This window comes from Meriones unguiculatus, chromosome 20, assembly GCF_030254825.1.
Source record: "Meriones unguiculatus strain TT.TT164.6M chromosome 20, Bangor_MerUng_6.1, whole genome shotgun sequence".
Lineage (NCBI taxonomy): Eukaryota > Metazoa > Chordata > Mammalia > Rodentia > Muridae > Meriones > Meriones unguiculatus.
This window is the reverse complement of record NC_083367.1, coordinates 48,334,644-48,353,747: the sequence shown is the minus strand read 5'-3', so window position 1 is coordinate 48,353,747 and position 19,104 is coordinate 48,334,644. Positions and strand designations below refer to the sequence as shown.

Sequence of the window (19,104 nt, the reverse complement as noted above, 5' to 3'; positions counted from 1 at the left end):
AGTGGGTGAGAATTATAATTGAAAATCAAGTCATGTAATGCCTTTGACTTGTAAAAACCACAAGAACAACGAAAGCCCCAAATGTTTCCTTGGGAACTCTGCATGCCTCAGTGTAGTTTTTAAGCCACATCGCCTTCTCATTCTATTATTTCTGTAAGCATCGAAGAACTGGGTTAGGCCAAATCTTCTGGTTAGATCTTAGAAGTAAGAATATTACATCTGGGCAGTTAAGTCTTTTATCTAACTCCTTTGTCTGCAGCTCTCCTGCTCTCACACAGAAGCAGCACCCGGGCAATTTATGAACCTATCTGATCGCCTCAGCGCTTACCCTGGAGCCCCGACTGCGGGTCTGGGTAGCTTGGGGTCTCTTTCTCCTGTCCTCTGTAATGGACTAGGAGGATCACTAGTCGGAACTGGAGGGCATGGGTTTGAATTCAGACCCCATCGCCCCTGCCCCCAGCACACTGTTTTGCTCTCAGCCTTTGGTCCATCTTTTTCCCTCATCTGCTGTAGGTAAGACATTACCTCACTGGGTAGCAGCGGGGCCAGGTCCCTCTCCACAGAAGCGCGTTGGCTCTGTTGATAGCACGCCTTCACACCCAGGCAATAACATTTCCCACGATCCCCGGACTCCCTTGGCTGCTTTTGTAGCTCAAATAAAAGGCACTGCGTTAAGATTGCGGCAAGTAATCCCTGAGTGGAGAACCAGGGCGGTCCCGCACAAACGCTCCCCCGGGAGGGAAGGTGGGGCTGTTTTCTGCCTCCTCGGGGCTTAGAATCTCACCGGGGTTTTGAGTTGAAGGGTTGGCTCTCAGGAGAGGGTCCTTAGGTAGGGGGTTGGGGGTGAGTCTGGCTGATCCCGCACACACGCTCGGCTCCCTCCTCTTTCCAGCCCCCCACACCCCTTAGGCTGTCTTCCCAGTCTCGGACCCCTTTGGGGGCGGGGGGGGGGGGAACGGTCCTTGCACGCTGGCTCCCGGGGACAGCAACCCCTGGAGAGGGCGGTAGCCCTCCGGGCGGGGTCTGCTAGGCTAGCTTTCCACTTCCCTCCCTGCGTAGGTGGGGTCCACCGTCTGCCCCTCTCCTCCACCCTCCAGCCAAGACTCGCTTTGATGGAGCCGGAGGCTGAGCCGGGAGGAGGCGGGACAGCGCTCCGCCGCCCGCGCAGTTTGAACGCGGGCACGCGGGCACCCATTGGGTGAGCATGTCCCCCGTTGGGCGGGGCCAGGTGCGGCATTCCTGCACCTTTGCCCAAAGCAGAGCCCAGGTGTTGACGGAAGTTTTCCAGAAGGCCGCTAGTGGTTTTTTCCTTGCGCCACTCCCGCCCCACCGGTTCCCAGAAAAGGGAGACGTTCAGTAAAAATTCCTCTCAGGGGTCCTCGGGGGCGAACTGCGGACCCCGGAGTCACGCCTGGTTGCTTTAAATTTGCATTTTTATTGAGAAAAGAGGTAAAGAGCGAACTGGAAATTGTTCAGTGTGAACGTGGGAGAACTGGACCTTCCGAATTAAAAACACTTATAACGAAATACTATTGCAAGTGATGTAGCTTCGACAATGTGTTTAAGGCAAGGAAATTTAAGGCTGGAGAGATGGCTCAACGGGTAGAGACTAGACTCGCAACCTAAAGTCCAAAAAAAAAAAAAAAAGAAACTGAGCCACGCAGATGTGGTGGTGCCTTTAACTCCAGCATTCAGTGGGCAGAAGCAGGAGGATCTTTGTGAGTTCAAGGCGAGCCAGAGCTGCTTAATGAACCCCTACAAATATATGTATGTATGTATATCACATACGCCTGACTGTGCCTTTTCATTTTCCATTACCAACTTGGTCCATTGCCAAGCTGGTTCGCAACAGTTTTGTAACCTACCAAGGGAGAACAAAACGGATTCTCAAGTTTTCTCTCCCCGTTTCTTTTCTATTTTCCAGTCCAGAGCGCAACCACCGGAAGACACCAGGAGGAAGCCCGTGTTGGGAAAACTCGGCACCCTTTTCACGGCTGGAAGGAGGAGGAACTCCAGGAACGGACTGGAGAGTCCCACCAACTCCAGCAGCAAACCGGCCTCTGCTAAACTCCCCGGAGCAGAGAGCGGGAAAAGTAAGGCTCCGGACGGCCAAGCCCAGCCAGCCGAGGCGAGCGAGGCGGACTCGCGGCCGGAGGCGGGGGGCCAGCCCGCGGAGAGCGGCGGTCAGGCAAGCCCCCGCGACGCCGAGCTGTCACCTGGCCCCGGAGGCGGCGTAGGGGTTGTGCAGCAGCGCCAGGACAGTGATTCAGCCCAATTAGAACCTCTGCAGGCAGAGGGAGAGACCTTCCCAGATGCCACCGCCGCTGCCAAGGAGCCGCATTCCTGGCCCGGGAACTGCTCGGGGCAGGAGAGCACAGAGACGCGCGCGCGCCGTCCGGGGGAGGACCCGCTCCCAGGCGCCGGCCTCCTCCCACCCGAGACAGCGAGGGGTGTGTCGGGGTCGCCGCCCGGGGAGCGCCGGGTGGGAGGAGCCGGGGAGGCCCCCGACGGCGCCCCCGGCGTGGGGGCCGGAGCCGACTCCCCGGGGGGCCCCGGGGACGCGGACCCGCCAGGTGAGCCTCCCGCCCAGGGCGCGGAGAGCGGCGGCCCGGCCCGGCCCGTCGACCGCGCTCAGCCCGCCAAAGTGCTCACTTTGGACATCTTCTTGAGCAAGACCGAGGTGGCCCGGGCGGACGAGCCGGTCCCCAGCGCTCCGGGGCCCGACGACTGCGACGATTCGGACGACATGGAGAAGAGGTCGAGCGGGCGCCGCTCGGGGAGGCGGAGGAAGTCGCAGAAATCCTCCGCCGACTCCCCGGGAGCGGACGCCGCGGCGCCCGAGAGCCCGGCGAGAGACGACGCGGTGTTCGACGACGAGGTGGCGCCAGACGCGGCCGCCGGGAACGGCCCGGCCGAAAGGAAAGTGAAATCGGCGCCCGCCGTTCCCGACGGGGGCGCGGCCTCGCTCGCCGGCCCCGAGCCCAGGGCCAGCGCCGCCGGCCCCCGAGGGCAGCTCCGCGGGGATCCTGAGCGCGGCCGGCAGCCGCCGCCCGCCCCGTCCCCCACCAAGCGGAAGGGTCGCAGCCGGGTCCCCGAGGCGGTGCCCGCAGCGCCCAGCCCCTGCCCGCGCGCTTCCGCCAAGGAGTCCCCACCCAAGCGGGCGCCCGCCGCGGCGGACGGCGGCGAGGAGGCGGGCCGCGTCGTCCCGCGCGAGCTCACCGTCAAGAGCAGCTCGCTGCTGCCGGAGATCAAGCCCGAGCACAAGAGGGGGCCCCTGCCCCACCACTTCGACGGCCGGGGCGAGGGGGGCCGCAGCCGAGAGCCGGGCAGGGGGACCGGGGCGTCCGACGCCGAAGGCCTGAAGCCCAGGAACCATTTCGGCGCTGGCAGGTCGACCGTGACCACCAAAGTGACCCTGTGAGTAGTTGCGGGGGTCCGTCTGGTCAGGGGGCTGCTCAGGGTTGTCGGGTTGTCTGTATAACACACACACACACACACACACACACACACACACACACACACACACACACATATACATATATTTTTCCGGTTGAAAACTTCAAAGAGAGAAAGCTGTTTGCAGAGCTAAGGCTTAGCGTGTGACACATTTGGCAAGCCTCTGTGGCTAATTCCTGCTTTTAACATAAGACATCCAAGTTAAATGAATGCAAAAATAAGATTACCCTCAGGGCGCGGTGTTTATGTAAACAGCAGAGATAAGACTTCAGGGCTTGATGTAGCTAATTATATTCTTTATTCAATCTGGTTAGTCCCAGGGAGCCTGCGGTATTTTGAGTGTGGCACAGTGGCTTTTGACACGGGAGACTTCAAGAGAAAAAGTTTTATGGAGGCAGTACGTCGTGGTCCTAAAGCAAGCTTAAAAGAGGTCTCTAATAATTCCCACTTCTGCGATCTAGGGAGCCTTCGGTAGTTTTGGTTTGGGGGTTGGAAATGCCTTTTCGGTTACTGGGACGGTCGCTGTTATTATTGGAAAGTTACCTAAGTGGAAGGACGCAAAGCAACAAGACTCGGGTGCTCTTGAGTTTAGCGATTTCGCAAGTACTCATTGAGTGCCCTTTGTTCTGTGTGCTGTGGCGGGGAGATGACCCACACCTGTGATTCCGTCTGTTACCCTGAACGGCTATGTCCCCCTTGTGGTAATAAGAAGCACATAAATTGGATTAAAAAGACCAAGTGGATTTGGCCGTTGTTAAGGGCTCTGGAAGTAATAGGGCAAGAAGTCACTGGTGTCTGGAGGGGCCTGGCCTTGTGGTTTCGACGGGAATTGATTTGTGTGGCTAGGGGAGGGCTCTCTATAGAACCGAGCTCTGGCTCCCCACTCCTCCCAGCAGGTCAACTGTTACTGAGTACTCAAGTTTTCCCCACATTGATTCATACCTTGACGAAAAGGCTCGTTGTTAGTGGCATTATCATTTTTTTAACTGACTGGTTTCATTCTATTCCATTTCTTGAGAGAAGTAAGCTTTGAAACAAGCCTGCTTGGAAGCCGGGAGGAAAAATGTGCTTAATGAATAACGTTGGACTACCTCACCAGCTGGCAGCGTGGAGGCCTTTGACACAATCAGCTATTTATTCTGTAACGGTAGCGTCAGGAAATAACCTGGGTGAATGATGCTCATTATTTGTAGAAGACAGTGTGACTGAGCGCAGAAACCTGCTGAGCCTGGCTAAGGGAAACTGCAGGACACTGCCTGCCAGTAGCTCCACCTCTCACCCAATCAGGAGGCAGCCTTGGAACAACCTGAAATGTTCCCTGTTAAGGGATCCTTGGACAAGTTCAGGAAGGGAATCTTACAATGGAACTCTTCTTTGGGTCTACAGGTTACTAGAACTGAGAAAAGTGTCTTTTTTTTTTTTCTTTCTCACTACTGGTCATGTTTAATCTTTACCACCTGTCTTATTTAACTTTCTTTTTTATACAATGCCTTACACATGATGAACTGGCAAACCATTGAAGTGGAAAATTAAGAATTTTATCTAGTTCTGTGGCCTATTTCTGTTAGTCTGACAGAGGCTTTCAGGTGCTTTAGTCCCGTTATGGCTGGATTGTAGACAAAGATATTGAGAGACTGTTGTTTAGTGTTTTTGTTTTGTTTTGTTTGTTTTTGATGGTCTCACCCTGTAGCCCAGAGTTGCTCCTCACTCACTATGTAGCCAAGGCTGTCATGGAACTCAAGGCCATTCTTCTGCTTTACTCTCCCAAATGACAGGGTTACAGATGTTAGTCTTGCTTGGAAAGAAAGAAAGAAAGAAAGAAAGAAAGAAAGAAAGAAAGAAAGAAAGAAAGAAAGAAAGAAAGAAAGAAAGAAGGAAGGAAGGAAGGAAGGAAGGAAGGAAGGAAGGAAGGAAGGAAGGAAGGAAGGAAAGAAAAGACAGTATCACCTGAAAAATGGTGGCTTAGTCCTATTAGAGAAATGACTTCTTCACGTTCTTTACCAAATGCTGAACTTCATAAAGGAGTGTTTTAAAGCAGGAGGCACTTCCTTTTACAGTGTCGCTTTGGCCCCTCAGACTCCCTCTCACCTTGTAATGAAGGCATTACAACATGAGTTACAGGAGCCTTCCTTTTAATCAGCCCGAACGGGGTTAATTGCAGTGACTCTTGGTAGCACGACTTAATGGTAGAGAGTTCGGCTGTAAAAGGTATTTTGATCTGGTGTAAATCTTTAATGAGCAGCTGTGGGCTCACCTGGAGTACTTCCCTCTCACAGCCTGAGATGCACTTTGAAGCCCACTTCAGTCCTCTTCCTTGTGCTGATTGGTCAGATTTTTTTTTTAAAGTATTTCCCGTATTGTCAGCTTTGCTCATTGATTACTACAGCATTTGTAAACCGTGTTTCTTCTCATCTCACTGGCTTAGACTTTAATCCTGAAGCTTACTCTTCTGTTTTTGTTTTTTGAGACAGGGTCTCATATAGCCCAAGCTGGCTCCAACTCTCACTCTGGTTGCCCAGGGAGACCTTGAACTCCTGGTCCTGCTGCCGGTAACTCCTGCCTCTGGATTATAGGCAGTGGCCACCAAGTCTGGATTTGAATTTGCTTTTAACATTAAGATATGAGCCTGCAATAGAAAACCTGGGTATTTATGGAGATAATGAAGAGAACAGTGCCTAGAGAAATTTGTGACCATATATCAAACTCAGATATCTAACCTGATTCTCATTTCATCCCTCTGCGGGCTCAGCAGGCTGTATCTTCTTGGGGGTCTGAGATGTGTGATGCTGGAGAGCTTGGGATTTCTGGGACTTTTACCTCTGAAGTCTGCTTACCTTTTTGGATGGACTTGATAACTCACTGAACACCCACCCCACCTCCAGGCTTTCACCTCCCATTCCTTCCCCCATTCCCCGCCCCCCAGCCCAGTGATAAAAAGAAAAGCAGCTGAGGGGCTCATTCAGGCCAGTCTAGTCTGACCCCTGATGGGGAAGCAGGATAATATGGTATAATGTAGCCTCTGAGACTAGAGCACTGTCATTCACTAGCTATGTGACATCAGGAGAGTCACCTACCTTCTCTACCCTCCCCCAGCTCTCTCTCGCTTTAGAATAGAACATACAGAGTTGTACATGCAGTAAAACAAACTAAATAACTTCTCAAGTGCTTGGCAAACAGTGGTTTTCATTTAGCTCCAAACTGGCAAGCTCTTCTACCTGCCACCAGGAACGCTTATATAAAAGGGTTCATAAACTAGAAAAGTGGCAGGGCCTGTCAGAAAGCAGCCCAGCCAGGGGAGCCTCCTGATCCCACAGCCTCTTTTGGCCCTAAGAGTAAGCCTTCAAGGGGACCAAAATCCCCTTAACTGTAAGTTTCGGGTGAAATAAAAATAATTCTGTTCTAAATTATCTAGGTTGCTTTGTTTTCTGTTACCTTTTAAATTACAGGTACAAAAGAGAATAATAGTCCAGAGATGTGAAATAATTTGGCTAAGTTCACACAGATATTAGTGTGAGGGCCTGGGCTGGGGCCAAGGCCAGCACACACCAACACAACACATTTTGTCTATATGGAAGAACATACTGTGCACAGTCAAAAGCATTGTTTTGATCTAGGAAAAGTGAGTGAGCAGGGAGGCTCTGCCTAAGACATTGCATTAACAAAAATCAATAAACAAATTATGGGATAGCCATATGATAGGATATTATACAAACATTAAAAAAAAAACTTTTCAAGAAAAAACTTTCAGGAACCTGGAAGTTGTGATGTTAACTCATTCTTTCTTCTTAGCAAAAGGCGAGAGGCCAAGCCCTGGGAACACAGCAGCTTTCGTTCTAGTAAAATATTTATGCACATGAGCCACTGGGAAGGAGGCAGAATGCTGATGGAGCAGCAGGGTTATGAATGATTTAAAAACACTTTCCAGGTCCAGAGAGACGGCTCAGTGGATACAGTGTGAGGACCAGAGACCCATGGAAGAGGAGGTGGTCATGGGCCTGTCTGTATCTAACCCCAGCATTCCTGTAGTATGAGATGGAAGGTAGAGCCAGGAAAAGACCTGCAGGCTCCCAGGCCTGATAGCCTATAGTGCTGAACACCAAGGGGCTGTCTCATCAAGGTAGAGGCTTGACACCCACACTTGTCCTCTGACTCCACACTTGCTCACACACACACACACACACAATAAAAACCTGCATATGCACTTTACAGATTTCAGATAGTAAACACACACACATCAGAGAAATTTTATGTGGGATGGATAGCAGGAAAAAAATCTCCTAAGAGGCAATGCTAGATGAAAATGTCTTATCACCTGTTATAAAATAGTTTTTCATGAAGCAACAGCTTCATGAGATTATAGCTGTTTATATATTTACTTTTTATTTTCAAAATATTAATTTAATTTTGCCTGCATGGGTTTACATACATGCAGTGCCCACAGAGGCCAGAAGAGGGAGTTGGATTTTCCCTTGAACTGGAATTACAGTTGGTTTTGAGTTGCCATGTGGGTGCTAGGAATTAGTTAAGAGTCAGTACTCTTAACTGCTGAGCCATCTCTTCTCTCCACCTCCAAGATAGTTCTTAAAAAGTTTTGAAAGGTTGAGTATTGTGGCTCATGACTATAACCTTGGGAGGTAGAGGCAGGAGGCTCAGGAACTCAAGGCTATCTTCAGCTGAGCAGTGAGGTCAAGCCTATCCTGAACCACATGACTCCTTATCCCAAAAAACTAACGGTGACCAAAACAGTATAATAAAATAAAAATACATAGTTAATGTCTGAGAAATTAATCTGAATATTGAAAATATGGGACTGCATTAAATATTTAAATTGTTTTAAAGTTCCTTCTACCTTGTGATGTCTTCCATTTCTAGCAGCCAGTCACTGTGGCTGCATATTAATACTTGGTAAATTAATGGTTTCTTAGATTTATAATCTCATCTGTCGTACACAGGTGAGATATCCATTAAAAATACGTAGCTGGTGTTTGTAGGATTGTTTAAGAAGTTTCACGGAAAAGCAAATATACGGTGGGAGGACACGACTTTCGCAGTCTTTTGTGAACTGGTTTGTATATTCACTTAATGCCAGGCTGCTAACTGCCCTGTTGCTTTTTTCTTGCAGCCCTGCCAGACCCAAACATGTGGAACTAAATCTGAAAACCCCGAAGAATCCTGAGAGTTTGGGAAATGAGCACAATCCGTTCAGCCAGCCAGTTCATAAGGGAAACACTGCCAACAAAATCTCCTTGTTTGAAAACAAGCGGGCTAGCAGTAGCCCCAGACACCCGGAGGTCCGTAGCACAAGGAACAATCCTCCCTCTAGTAAAACGTTTGTTGGGAGAGCTAAGCTGAACTTAGCCAAAAAAGCCAAAGAAATGGAGCAACCTGAGAAGAAAGCCTTGTCAACCAGCCACCAGAATGGCCTACTGGCCAAGGAACCATCTGCAGAAGCCAAAGGCTCCGAGGGCCCTATTCCCAGAGAAGAGATTCTTCCAGCAGCCCAAGGAGGGGGAGGAGAGCCCACTGCAGAGGATCAGGTCCTCTGCCCGGAGCCTGATCAAAGTGATAAGGCAGATGTGCAAACAGATGCTGCCTGTCCTCAGCCAGTGCCCACTGCTCTGGCTCCTGGGAAGGACCCCAAGAACTCAGGAGAGTGCTCAGAGGCTGCTGACAGCATGCGTGCTACCACACAGGATGTCCCTGTCATCCATGATGCCAGAGAGTCTCCTCCAAAGCCACAGGGGGCATTTTCTGACTCACAGGCTGCATCTGAGTCATCCAGGGAGTCTTCTCAGCTGCCTTCTGCACCCATTCCTGTGGACGCTCTCCAAGATGGCTGTGCTCAAGTTCCCATCCGCAGTGTTCCGTGCACTGATGTAGAAGTGCCAGAAAGCCACAATGGATGTGTTTCGCCTGTGTTGCCTCACACTGAGAAAACACCAGTCTCCAAACAAGGACGGGGCGAAGCAAGTCCTCCTTCAACCCCAGAGCACAGCCCAGAGACTGTGAGGAACGAGTGCCCGTCCAAGGTTCTTGTCCAGGTCCGGTCCTTTGTGCTTCCTGTGGAAAGCCCTCAGGACGTGAGCTCTCAAGTCATCTCAGAAAGCTCTGAGGTTAGAGAGGTGCAGCTGCCAAGCTGTCACAATAGTGAGTTTGAAGTGGTTTCTGTTGCCACTTGTGCTCCGCAGCAAGAGGCCGTAGCCAGCACATCACCTGAGCACGCCCATTGCAGAGAGGAGCGTGTGGCACAGTCTCACCCACAGGTCATACAACTGGGACCCGAGAAGGTTCTGCCAGTCCAGGCTCAAAGTCAGAGCAGTGGGACAACCCTGACAGCCGAGTTCAGCCCCGTCCCCTCTCCCAGCAGCAGAAGTCATCCAGAAAATCCCCAGAGGCCAGGTCAAAATGTGACCAGCCCCAATACCCCGACCAGTCTTCTGAACGTTTCTGCTAATAGTGAGGATAGTGTCTTTGATTCTTCTTCTGATATGGAAAAATTCACTGAAATTATTAAAAGCATGGACAGTGCCATATGTGTGCCCCAGAAAAAAAAGAAGCCCAGGGTCCCCAACTCCCCAGCCCCTCACTTCGCCATGCCTCCCATTCATGAGGACACTTTGGAAAAGGTGTTTGATCCCAACGTTTTTACCATTGGTTTGGGGAAGAAGGAAAGCCAGCCAGAGATCTCACCTGCCTCGCATTTGCTGCAGAACCACGATCCTATGTCCAAACTGAGAGCGAAACGTGCATCTACCGAACAGAGCATCCTCTTCAAGTCCTTGCACGCCAGCACGAATGGGAAAAGTGAACCTCAGGCACCTTCAGAAGTAAATGACAAAGAGAACCGGGACCTCACCAACGGTGGAGTGAAGAGGTCACGGCTAGAAAAAAGTGCCCTTTTCTCAAGCATGCTCTCCTCTCTGCCGCAAGACAAGATCTTTTCCCCCTCTGTGACGTCTGTCAACACTATGAGCACATCTTTCAGCACTTCTCAGAACAGCTCGGTGTCTCAGCCCTCAGCGGTACAGCCCAGGAAGGAGGGTGACCCGCCCTGTGGCTCAGACAGAGAACAGCCACATCTTGCACCCCACAACTCCTTAAAGGTCTTCAATTTCAACTCCTCAAACACACCTCCTCTGGGTTTGAAAAGTCCAGGCCACATGGAAAAGTATCCACCGAAAGAAGAAGCCAAGGATGATCTGAGCTCTCGGAGCAACCTGCACTTGCCAGAAACCAAACTTTTTGACCTACCCAAACTGAAGACCAAGGATGACATGGAAAAGCCTAACCTTGTCGGAAGCGTGCCTAAGTCAAACCTGCCCAACTCTGGGAGCACTGATACGGACTTCCTGGGTCTTTTCAAAGCAAACCGGTACGACCCAGGCCTTTCTTTTTCTGGAATGTCATTATCAGACCCTGCAGTAAGTACCAGCTGTTATTTGGGCCATTCTTAAACCTAGGGTTGGTGAGGGGCTCAGGGTATGTTTTACAGGGGGCTGTTTGTGAACGGTAGCTTCCTACTTCTTCACCATGTACTTTTGTGTGTGTGTGTGTGTGTGTGTGTGTGTGTTTTGTTTTGAGACATGGTTTCTCTGTTTCTTGGCTACCCTGGAACTAGCTCTGTGGACCAGGCTAGCCTTGAACTCACAGAGATCCATCTGCCCCCACACTGTGATTAAAGGTATGTACCACCGCTGCCCGGCTTTTTTAAATTTCCCCCACCAAGTACTTTTAAATCTGTGTACAAGGAACTCTTGTAGTCCAAGAGAGAAAAAAAAAAAAAAAAGAAAAAAAGAAAGACACCAAGACTTCCTCCCTCCAAGACATTTGTGGTCCAGCAGGGAGAATAAGTTACGTTTCGGGGCGTTTGGGAACGGCTATGTTGCACTGTGAAAAGTATAGAAAGGATGCTTTGAGAGCTCCAAAACGTGGAGCTGCATTTTATTCTTATCCTCTGTAAAAACAGTCAGCGCTCAGAATTTTGAGGATGTGTGAAACAACTTCCTCTCTTTGCAGAGGCCGCACCCAGCCGCAGGAGCTCCCCTGCTTCCTCTTGTGTTGTGGGGTTTCACTCACGCCTCCACAGGCGTCATGTGTGTAGTTGGGAAAGCACCCACATGGGAATTCATCAAGTTTGTAGCATAAAGAACTTTGGTTTGCATCGGTCCTCTCCTCAGTATCACAGAGGGAACTGCAAAACACATCTTTGGTTTCCTCCTCTCTGATCTGGCTGACCTTTCCTCTTTGATGAACTTAGGGCCTTTGGGGTTAAGCACACCGCCTGCTGGGCCACTCACCAGCCCAGGATTGTTTTCATGCAAATGTGTGCCCTTCTGCTGCCAGGGTTGCTACTTAGGTTGGTCCTGCTGAGGCAAGTGGAGGCGTGACCACAGGAAAAGCCTGGCCTTGTTCACCCAGCAGGATGCTGTAGCGGGGCGCTGTGGTGGGTTTCGCCATCATCTCATCACGGGCTGTGATTTTGGAGGCTTTTGCAAACTGTATGGTTGGGTTAGTTGTGGTGGAGCATGCCTACAATCACAGCTCTCAGGGAGGCTGAGGCAGGCTGGAAAGTTCAAGGCCCACCTGAACTACGTAACAAGACTCCAACACACACACAGACGCACACGCACATACACACACGCACACGCACATACGTACACACGTGGTTTTTCAGCAGCACCACATGCACATCCCCTTTTTCATGGATTTTGTGAGCTCGCACGTTTCAAATTTTTAGTCTTAGGCCCCATTTACTTTTAAAGATTGAGAACTTGGAAGAGCTGAGCTTTTGCTTATTTGGGCAATGCATCTGAATTAGAAGATGCGTATTAGAACTCAAACCACCAGAAAACAGATGTGTGCGTCCTGTGGCCTTCAGAATGGTGGGGTGCCATGGAGCCCTCTATTCATTCATACTTTATAGAGAAAAAGCCAGAAAGACAGATAACCAACCTTTTGTTACTTTTGAGCTCATGGACACCATGAAGGGTTTAGCCCCTTACCCCAGGACTGGGACTGGGTTTCACACATGCCCATTACGCTCTTCTCGACCAAGCTGTATCCTCAGCCTCCTTTTTACTTATGTCTCACTAACTTAGCCAGGCTGGCCTTGACCTTGTGTTCTTTGTGCTACAGCCTTCGGAGGGATCTGGGATATAGGCCTGGTCTCCTGGGGCATTTTCGTCACCCTTTGATAATCTACTTGTATCACATAGAAATCCTCAAGTTTTCTCCAAACAAAACAAAACACAAACAAACAAACAAAACCCTCTGTCTCTCCAGCACAACATTTTTGCTGGTCCACTTCCCATTCATCACATCTTTGTGCCTGTTAATTAGTCTTACATCACTTATTACTTGACTGTCATCCAGTGAGTCTGATTTTTAATATTCATTTTTCTCAGGCTGGGGAGATGGCTCAGCTTTTAAAGCAGCTGCCTTGCAAGCAGCAGGCATGAGGTCAGTCCGATCCCCAGAACTCATGTAAAGGGGTGGGAGTGTGTGTGATTCCAGGGCTGGGAGGGGCAGAGACAAGGTCCCCCGAGCAAACCTGTTAGCTAGACTGTTGGTGAGCTGTGGATTCAACTGAAAGACCTTGCCTCAACCTAGAGGGTGGAGAGACATAGGAAACAACTCCCAGAGTCATCTTCAGGTCTCCACACTCTCATACACATGTATGCTTACACACATGAACACGCATGCATGTCACACTCACGTAGACATGTGTGCTCACTGACATGAACATACATGCACATCACACATGCATGAAACAGGAAAAAAAGTAGTTTCCGAAGCCATGTCAGATGGCGTGAAAGAAGAAATAAAGAGTTCTACTCACTTCTAGGCTTTTTATGATTTTTCTTCCAGAATGTCTTTTTGGGTGGTAGGCTTTGTGGATTATAGTTTATTTATATTTAGTGTATTTCTTCACTTTCCTTTTAAATTTTGGGGTTTTCCTTCAGTTTACTGACTTCTTACATGTGCACACCACAAATCAGCACATGCTTTGGGCGTCTAGTCATCCGCACAGGAGCCTTGCCAGGCCTGTGGTCATGGTCCACTGGTGTGAGGCAAGAGGGGTGAAATCAAAGGCAGGCCCTGGGAGCTGCATCCTGGCCAGCCTGGAAGTAGCCCCTGTTTTGTAATATTTTTTACATGTATAATTATTGTTTTTATTATCTTACACAGTTCAGGTTTTACTGGTCTTGTCGGGTGATCTTGTAAATGATTACCTCTGAAGCCATATAAAAAGGTATTTTGTCCATCAAAAAAAGGAAGATGAAAAATACCATGTGCAGGGCTGGGGGGATGGTTAAGAGCCCTATTTACTGTTGCAGAAGACCTGGTTCCGTACCTAGCAAAGACATGGAGGCTCACACTATCTCCACCTCCAGTTCCGAGGGAGCCAAAACCTTCTGACTTCCATGGACATATGGTACACATACATACATACAGGCAAAACATTCAAACACATAAAACAACTTAAAAAATACCATGTGCCATGTATGTGTGAAATATACCTCCTTTTGTTTTTTTTTTTTTTTTTCCTTGCTGTACTGGGGATTGAACCCACAGTCTTACACATGCTAGGTGAGTGCTCTATAATTATGCCACATCCCTGACCCTCTTTCTGCTTTTTTGTTTTGAGACAAAAAGTCTGGCTAAACTTCCTGATCTGGTCTTGAATGCACCTTGTAGCCTAGGTGTCCTTGGGTTTGTGATCCTCTCATCCCATCCTTTCTTGCAGCTGCAATTGCAGGAAAGTGCTCCCGGCCCCACCATGCTTGCTTTCATTTAGACTAATACTCGTCACATGATGGGGAAGTCACTGTGGCAACGCAGTGTTTGTAGATCTAAGGAAGGTTTGTGTATGAACACACCATCAACTCAGCTCTTTCTAGATAAGTGACTAATTATTCAGTCTTCCTTCCTCCCTTCCTTCCTTCCCTCCCTCCCTCCCTCCCTCCCTCCCTCCCTCCTTCCTTCCTTCCTTCCTTCCTTCCTTCCTTCCTTCCTTCCTTCCTTCCCTTCTTTCTTTCTGTCTTTTTTTTCTCTCTCTTCTCCTCCTCCTTCTCCTCCTCCTTCTCCTCCTCCTCCTAATTTTCGATTACTCAGATTCTTTGAAGTGCAATCTCCTGTGTGGTTCTTAGTCAATGAGTCAATCAACTGCTGTAAAGCGTAGGTCTGACATTTGGGCCCTGGATTTTCTCTTTAGTGGAGGAAATCCCCTAGACGTTAAGATGAGTAGGAGCTGTAATGGCAAATTCATTTGGAAAATCTTATAATTTAATCATGTAAATTCAAAGAGAACACTAACATGCCTTGAATGTAAAGCAAGGTAGATGCTTCCGTGCTGATAAATGGTGAAGTAAGTATGTTCAGAGTAAAAGGGGCTCAGGTGGAGGGAAGGCAGCCGCCCTGTAGTGCTATAATTGCTGACCACAGTTTCATTCCTCTGATTGCAGACTCTCAGAGGAAGTGTGTCCAATAAACTCAATCCCAGGCCTGGGAAGGTAAGGTTCGTTTCATTTCTGGTCCAGATTCTCTCTTGGGCTGGTGAAGGGAGAGAAAATGCTGACACTTCCACTTTCTTGCAGGTAGTGATATTCAGTGAGCCTGACGTCTCTGAGGAGTGCATCGAGGTGTTTGGGGACCTTCAGGACTGCAGCTCTTGGCGCCTCTCTCCAGTGATACTTGTGAAAGTTGTCCGAGGATGGTAAGTGTGCACTGCAGGCTGAGCTTATCACAGGTGTTTGGCTTTCTCAATTACTGTTTAAACCTCACTGCTTCTTTATGAGTCTACCTTTATCAGCATAAATGACTTAAAACTGTCGATGGTAAGATCAGAAACACGTTTAGCATACATGGTTCTGATTATAAAAGTAAAACGTGCTTATGACAGACAAATCAGAAAAATACAGTAGAACAAACTTACTTTTCCCATAAATCTCCACACAATATTGCTTTGGATACACCTAGGGCCCGGAATGTGGTTCTGACTCCTGAGTAGCTAGTGAGGTGGTAAGAACTGCATTTGGAAGCAGGAGCCATGGCTTAGCAGCTAAGAGTACTTTCAGCTCTTCTGGAGGACCTGGGTCTGGTTTCCACCATCCACTTGGTGGCTCAACTGAAACTCCAGTTTCATGAGAGCCAACTTCTTTCTCTGGCCTCTGAAGGAACTGCCTGACATGGTACCCAGACATACATGCAGGCCCAACACAGCACAAAGACCCAAACACGTGAAAAAAAGCAAAACTTTAAAAGAAAATTACATTTGTTCTACTTATGGGTCAATGTGACTTGTTGCAAACCTGGATGTGGTGGCTTATGTCTCTAACCCCAGCACTCAGCAGGCTAAGAGACAGTTGCTGTGGGTTCCAGGCCGGCCCGGTCTTACATAGCAAGACCCAATCTCAAACACGCACACATCTACGCCCACAAAGCTGGCAAGCCAGCTCAGTCAGTGGGTGGAGGCGCTTGCCTCCAAGCCTGGGGAGCTGAGTTCCGTTTCTTAGATATACATGCTGCTGGGAGAGAACGGACTCCCTCAAGTTGCCCTCTGCCCTCCACTTGAATGTCATGGCTCATGTGCACAGACATACGCAAACAAATACATTCACAAAATGGAGGCAAGATCTCACTCTGTGGACCAGACTGGCCTTAAACTCACAGGGATACATCTCCCTGTCTTTGCCTCCCAACGCTGGAATTCAAGGTGTGCACCACACCTAGGTAATAATAAAAAAATAAATAAACCAAACAAACTCATAGGGAAAGATAAACAAATTTCTGACAGTTTAGGGAGGAAGTAACCTAAAATTTAGTTTACTTTCTAATTTTTAACAAAAGGTAGTATTGATTAAGAGATTGATGAAGATGTAAATGCTTTGACAGCTTCTAAATTATTTTTCCTGGTTGAGTTATCTCTCAGAGGTGCACAGGAAACTGAGTAAAGAAAAACAACTGCAAACAAAATCAGAGTATCATGTTTACCGTCCCTGTGTCCTTACCCACTCGGCTGAGGTCAGGAGGGCACTAAACATTTATGAGTCATTTGGGGACTGACCTCACACATGCAATAGGAGGCCAGCACTGGACCGCTGAGCTGTCTCCCCAGCTGCCTTTTTACCTTTTCAAACATTATCTTGCCACGTTACCTCTTGTCCTTGGACTCACCACGGAGCCCCAGGTGGCCCCACCTACGACCCTTCTGCCCCAGCCTCTGGAGTAGCTGGACAGACAGACAGATCCAGCCAGGACCTAAAATGTTCTGGTGTTTCTTTTCATCTCCGTCGGGCTATTTATGCAATGTCTTTTCTAACAGGGCTTTTAATTATTTTAATATATTTTTCTAGATAGTGATCATATTCGTTAGAAAAAGAAAACATACTTTCATTATCAAATTAGACTGAAACTCCTGCTAAGAACAAGCTTTGCAAGGCAATTTTGTTTGTAGTGAGACTGTTAACTCCTTTGCAACCTTTTGTTTTGTTTTAACAGTTTATTTTTTAATTAATTGTAGGGGGGTGTTTGTGAGGGTGTGTGCATTTGACTACAGGTGCCCATTGAGGCCAGAAGCATTGGATCCCCTGGAACTGGGGGTAACAGGTGGTTGTGAGCCACCCAGAGTTTGTGCTAGGAATCAAACTCGTGTCCTTCGCAAGAGCAGAACCCACTCATAACCGCTGAACCTTCTCTTTAGTTGACCCTGTCGCAGCTCTTACTGGCCTCTTGAAGGTGTAAGGCGTCCCATTCCCTGTGATATTTTCCTTAGTGCTGTGTGGTTGCTGGGGAGAATCTTTCGGAAGTACTCATTGTTGGCATACATAGGTTTTTTTGTATCAAGGTATTGATTGATTCAGTTGTGCCACAGCATAATACCTCTAGGAGAAATGGGTGGTAACATACATGTAAGGGAAAGTTCACCCACAGAGAGCCCCTGTGATCACCTGTCAGTTCCATGAACTCTTTCACAGTGATAACTCAGACATTCTCCAAAATGCCTGCATAGGTTTTGATTTATCAGAGGCCTAAGAAGACCCACTGAGGTTGATCTCAGTGACAGGCTTATGCTATTTCTGGTTACTTATGTACAATATGTGTTAGCCAGAACTAAGCAAGCATTCCTGCCCTGCTGTGACAGATAATGGCTTTTCTGTGTTTTCTTTCAGTTGGATTTTGTATGAGAAAGCCAATTTTGAAGGGCATTCCCTCGCTCTAGAAGAAGGTGAACTGGAACTCTCTGGTCTCTGGGGCATGGAGGATATTTCAGATGAAGAAGCAGAGTCTGACAAACCTGTAGTCATTGGTTCCATCAGGCACGTGGTCCAGGTAGGTTATGGGAAACGTGGACTTCATTCAGCACATGGAGATGAATGAATAATTTTACTTTAAAGGAATCTTCATATTATGAAATAAATGGGAAGATATTTAAACATACTCTGGCTATGTGTTCTACAATGTAAATATTTGTATACCATAAATTAACTAGAAAAGAAACCTTCTAGTCATTAGATATTTTTCATGATAAATCAATTTACAGAGGTGGGTAGAATTTCCTGCTTATTTTTTTAAGGATGAATGTATTGTCAGCATCTCTCTTTGTAAATATGTAACTTCTGGTGTCTTACACATGAAAGACTAAACAATAACTGTATACAACAGAGGGAAATGCTATAGATTACAGTAGAGAAGAGTGGAAGGTTCTAAAATGGGAATGAAGAAGAATGAAAGACAATTTTGGGCAGGGAGAGTGGTACCTGTTTCCTAGGTCAGTGTTTCTTTTTGTTGTTTGTTTGTTTTTTGTTTTTTCTTTAAGACAGTCTGTGTCGCTCAGGCTAGCCTTGACCTCTTGATCTTCCTGCCGCTAACACACAGGTCGTGATCACAGGTGTGTGCCACCGCACCCCAGGTCAACATTTCTGAGAGACTTAGATGATGCTCTTACCTTTTAGAGGATCTTGTCATGATCTGGCTCTGGAGCTCCAGCTGTTCCTGAAGCTGCAGCCATCCTCGCTGTCTCTGTGTGCCCCTGGCCCCCAGAATTACAGGCACACACCACCACAGCCTGCTTAGTTTTTAGTTTTAAGTAGAGTACATAGTGTGATGAGCCATCAAGATATGAGGAACACTATTTTGTTATTTTATGTGTATACTCATATTCCATATACTGTATCCTACACACATGCTCTGTCCCCAGGGGGCTGTGAGCCTCCATGTGGGTGCTGGGAATTGAACCCCAGTTCTTTGTAACAACTGCAAGTGCTCTTACCCCCTGAGCCAACTCCTCAGCCACAAGGAACACTATTTTAACATGTTCTCTCAGTGGAATACTTTACATATATATTTTACATTTACATATACGTATCACACACACTGCATTTTTATTTATTGCTCAAATAATGCATGTAAAAAAAGCAGTGTTTAAAGCTGTCATCTAAAGTTGACCAAACTGAAGTGTGTCTGTCCCTTCACGTATTTAAGTTCTCCGCCTTCCCTCGGTCATATTCAGATCTGCTTTTTATATAGTTCTAATGTATTGTGAATACAGCGCACTTATTCCTTTTCTACCCAACGCTGTGATTCTCAGTCATCTTTTCCTGCCCTCACGATTGCTCTCCAGGATCACGTTCCTGTGAATGATTGCTT

The 19,104-nt window shown here is 48.1% G+C and overlaps 1 protein-coding gene across 2 annotated transcripts in view; it reads left to right on the top strand.

Annotated features, from left to right (window-relative positions):
* Positions 1 to 19,104, top strand: part of Crybg1 (crystallin beta-gamma domain containing 1) — a 179,373-nt gene that overhangs the window by 125,823 nt on the left and 34,446 nt on the right. Inside the window, exons 3-7 of one of the 2 annotated variants that reach the window (XM_021636415.2) lie at positions 1,925 to 3,417; positions 8,579 to 10,877; positions 14,922 to 14,969; positions 15,054 to 15,172; positions 17,628 to 17,787. In XM_021636415.2, coding sequence (XP_021492090.2) covers positions 1,925 to 3,417; positions 8,579 to 10,877; positions 14,922 to 14,969; positions 15,054 to 15,172; positions 17,628 to 17,787 — 4,119 coding nt within the window. Of the gene's footprint in view, positions 1 to 1,924; positions 3,418 to 8,578; positions 10,878 to 14,921; positions 14,970 to 15,053; positions 15,173 to 17,627; positions 17,788 to 19,104 lie in introns of those variants that run through there. The other variant, XM_060373612.1, reaches the window with a different exon arrangement.